General features: G+C 32.2%; 1 protein-coding gene across 1 annotated transcript; it reads left to right on the forward strand.

Moving 5' to 3' along the window:
* The first annotated feature begins 284 nt into the window (after nucleotides 1-284).
* On the forward strand, nucleotides 285-2,526 carry LOC111641203 (receptor expression-enhancing protein 5-like). The gene is made up of 5 exons (XM_023387339.1): nucleotides 285-1,061; nucleotides 1,433-1,526; nucleotides 1,599-1,737; nucleotides 2,091-2,241; nucleotides 2,398-2,526. The coding sequence occupies exons 1-5, from the start codon at nucleotides 938-940 to the stop codon at nucleotides 2,424-2,426; spliced, it is 537 nt and encodes a 178-aa protein (XP_023243107.1). The 5' UTR covers nucleotides 285-937; the 3' UTR covers nucleotides 2,427-2,526.
* The last annotated feature ends 257 nt before the right edge of the window (nucleotides 2,527-2,783 follow it).

Genomic DNA, 2,783 nt, shown 5'->3' on the forward strand with positions numbered 1-2,783 from the left:
ATTGATTTTACGTACGTTTAACTTCGTTAAAAGAAATTTAGAATTTTGATTGGAGATCCGCGTGCCAAATATAAGGTTCGCTCGAATGATTGAAGCAGTGCGCACTTTACGTAAATTTTGCGTCATTTTCTAGAATTTCCCATTGAGATTTGAAGAGATGACGTCAAATTGACGTAAAAATATATACTATTCCAACCAATCGAAAAGAGCCATAATTTTCAAAATAAATAATATTATTATTATTATGAATAAATATTTAGTTAAATGTGCACGTTTTTCGTAATTATTAGTGTATGCACATATTAACATCATATCTTTTCTTCCAGAACAGTCTAAATTTAAATTTAAATTATTTAATTTATTAATTATTAATTGTATCACGAGATGGCTGCCTAATCGCCTACCTCTTGTCAAATTACCTTATATCCAATTATGAAAATTAGTCATATTGTAGCCCAAAAATAATCCGGCAAATCCTTCGGCTCTTATTGGTGTATGACTTTATTTAATCATTATGAGTGGGAAATCATTTCAGCTTACCATTTCCCATTATAGAAATTATAAGCTGAAATGATATTATAGTTTAATAATGATGATAACATTTTTTTAAAAAGTAAGAAGCTCGTTACCAACTGGCTGAACCCGTAATAAGTATGATTAAAAAGCTCCGTCGGTGTCCACAGAGCGGGAGACGAAAATAAAATACAAGTGAAAAACTTGAATGACGTGTGAAAATCGCGATAAATTGTCTTTAAAGGCCGTATGAGCGATATATTGAAAGTAATTTCTTCTAATAAGAGAGATTTATAAAATTTTAATAAGTTTTCATCGAATAAATCTTTTAAATTCGAATTTCGAATTATAATTTTAACGTTTCGAAAAGAACGATTAAAACAAAGTCGATAAGTTGGGATAAACAGTTATCGAATGAAGAAACATGGCGGAATTAATTGAGATAATGGACGTAGTATCTGACAAATTACATTCAGATAACAGGTACACGAGAGTTCTAAAATATTTGGAAGAAAAAACGAAGTGTGACAGATTTTATATATTTTCCTGTAAGTTCAGCATTTGATAATGGAATATGTGTGTGTTTGCACGTGTTTATGTTTGTATTTTTGTGTGTGTATGTGTGTGATCGCAAAATTCAGTTTGAAAGCTTTCGAACTAGAATTCTGCGTGAAGATGGCTGCAACTTGTTTATATCTAAAGAGGTGGTCCAAAAGTCAGTTAACCGTTGTAAAAATTAAATCGCTGTCTTCTTCAAGTACTTAAATAGCCTATTTTGCGATTTTCTTGTTAGAAATACAATTTTGTTCTCGGTTTAAGGTTCGTATTCACAGATATAACCGAGACGAAACACGATCAACTGACTTATACACCATCCTGTACATGTTACAGCATGGTGCATAATTTCACTAATTCACAGTTATAGCAATAATAGTCGCTTCATACACGGCCGTAGGATTCGGGAGGGAATTTTTATGCACGTTCACATCCATTGTTTATCCCATTTATGCTTCGTAAGTGTGTTTTCAATTTCTTCTTCTTTGAAATTATTATATTTTACTCTAAAATAACGTTTTCTAATATAGAGTTTCGTCGGTGGAACAAAATAATCTGGAAGAAACTAGAAAATTGTTGATTTATTGGGTGATATTTGCATTAATTCATCTCTTTGAAACTATTTTTGACGCCGTAGTAACTTTAATCCCTTATTATTGGATGCTTAAAGTAATTATTATTTAAAAAAAAAATGCGGTTTGACATAAAAATGATGGGGACAGCGCCACAGACACGTAGCGGCCGTTAAGAAAACTAACTACAACGAAGGGAATTAGTAAAACCTGATCACTGGGGATGTGTTAATGCATATTTTTTTCTTTTCATTACTATTTTACGAACAAAAACGAATTAATAAGAATTTTGATAAGAAATCATTCTATTTAATTCACGTCAACTTTCAGTATGTGTACTATACGCACTAATCGGTAGAGGGCGCTATTGACATTTTTGCCATGCCGCATTTAATTAAAAAAACATTTTTTTTCCTCCTAAAATTTTAACAAAACCAATAACTTTTTTAGATGATTTTTCTGTTATTTTGTTTCGCTCCCATTTCAAACAACCTTTCCGTCTTCCTCCATCAGAGTTTCTTGTTGAAATTAATGAAATGCGCCATTTTGGAAGAGGAAGAAGAGCGTTTCAGACAGGAGGAAGACATTCAAAGTGAATCAGGTAATCTTATTACTTCTGTTTGTGTTAGGAATATATTTTTCTATATGTGCGGTGGCACAAAAAACAGTTAACCGAGATACTAAAAAGTTAATTACCTCGATTAACTGACTTTCGAGGCACGCCGCATTCGTTAATATCGTGCTTTTGTTACTTTAGAAAATGAAACGAAAGCCCAATTTGAATAATTTCTGAAGAGATTTCCGTAGAAAAACGATCAAAATTGTTTTATAGAAAGAAAAATGTAAATGTTTTAAGTAATAAAAATTAAAAGATATTTTCTTCAATGTTCCAAGTCTTTCGGGGCTTTCTTTTTGACTCCACTGGAGCACTAAGAGGGTTTTTTTTTTTTTTTAAATCGTACCCAGCGGCAGGGCTCTTTGGTGAGGGGCGTGGTCGATTTAACACTCGCACTTTCCAAGGTAGTAACCTTGAATGGTGCCAGTGTTAAGGGTCATATGAACGTATTGTTGAGATATTAAACTTTTACCAAGAGATGGAACTCTCAACATATATGAGCCATTAAAAACATTAACAACTCATCA

The sequence above is a fragment of the Centruroides sculpturatus genome, unplaced genomic scaffold (assembly GCF_000671375.1).
Source record: "Centruroides sculpturatus isolate CEXI.00-Female unplaced genomic scaffold, Cexi_2.0 scaffold1513, whole genome shotgun sequence".
NCBI lineage: Eukaryota > Metazoa > Arthropoda > Arachnida > Scorpiones > Buthidae > Centruroides > Centruroides sculpturatus.

What these genes read in the sequence shown, in the direction of transcription:
- LOC111641203 (XM_023387339.1), top strand. Translation starts at nt 938, where the DNA reads ATGGCGGAATTAATTGAGATAATGGACGTAGTATCTGACAAATTACAT. An exon ending in GTTTATCCCATTTATGCTTC is followed by an intron (nt 1,527 to 1,598) that starts GTAAGTGTGTTT and finishes TTTCTAATATAG; the next exon opens with AGTTTCGTCGGTGGAACAAA. An exon ending in AGACATTCAAAGTGAATCAG is followed by an intron (nt 2,242 to 2,397) that starts GTAATCTTATTA and finishes TTGTTACTTTAG; the next exon opens with AAAATGAAACGAAAGCCCAA.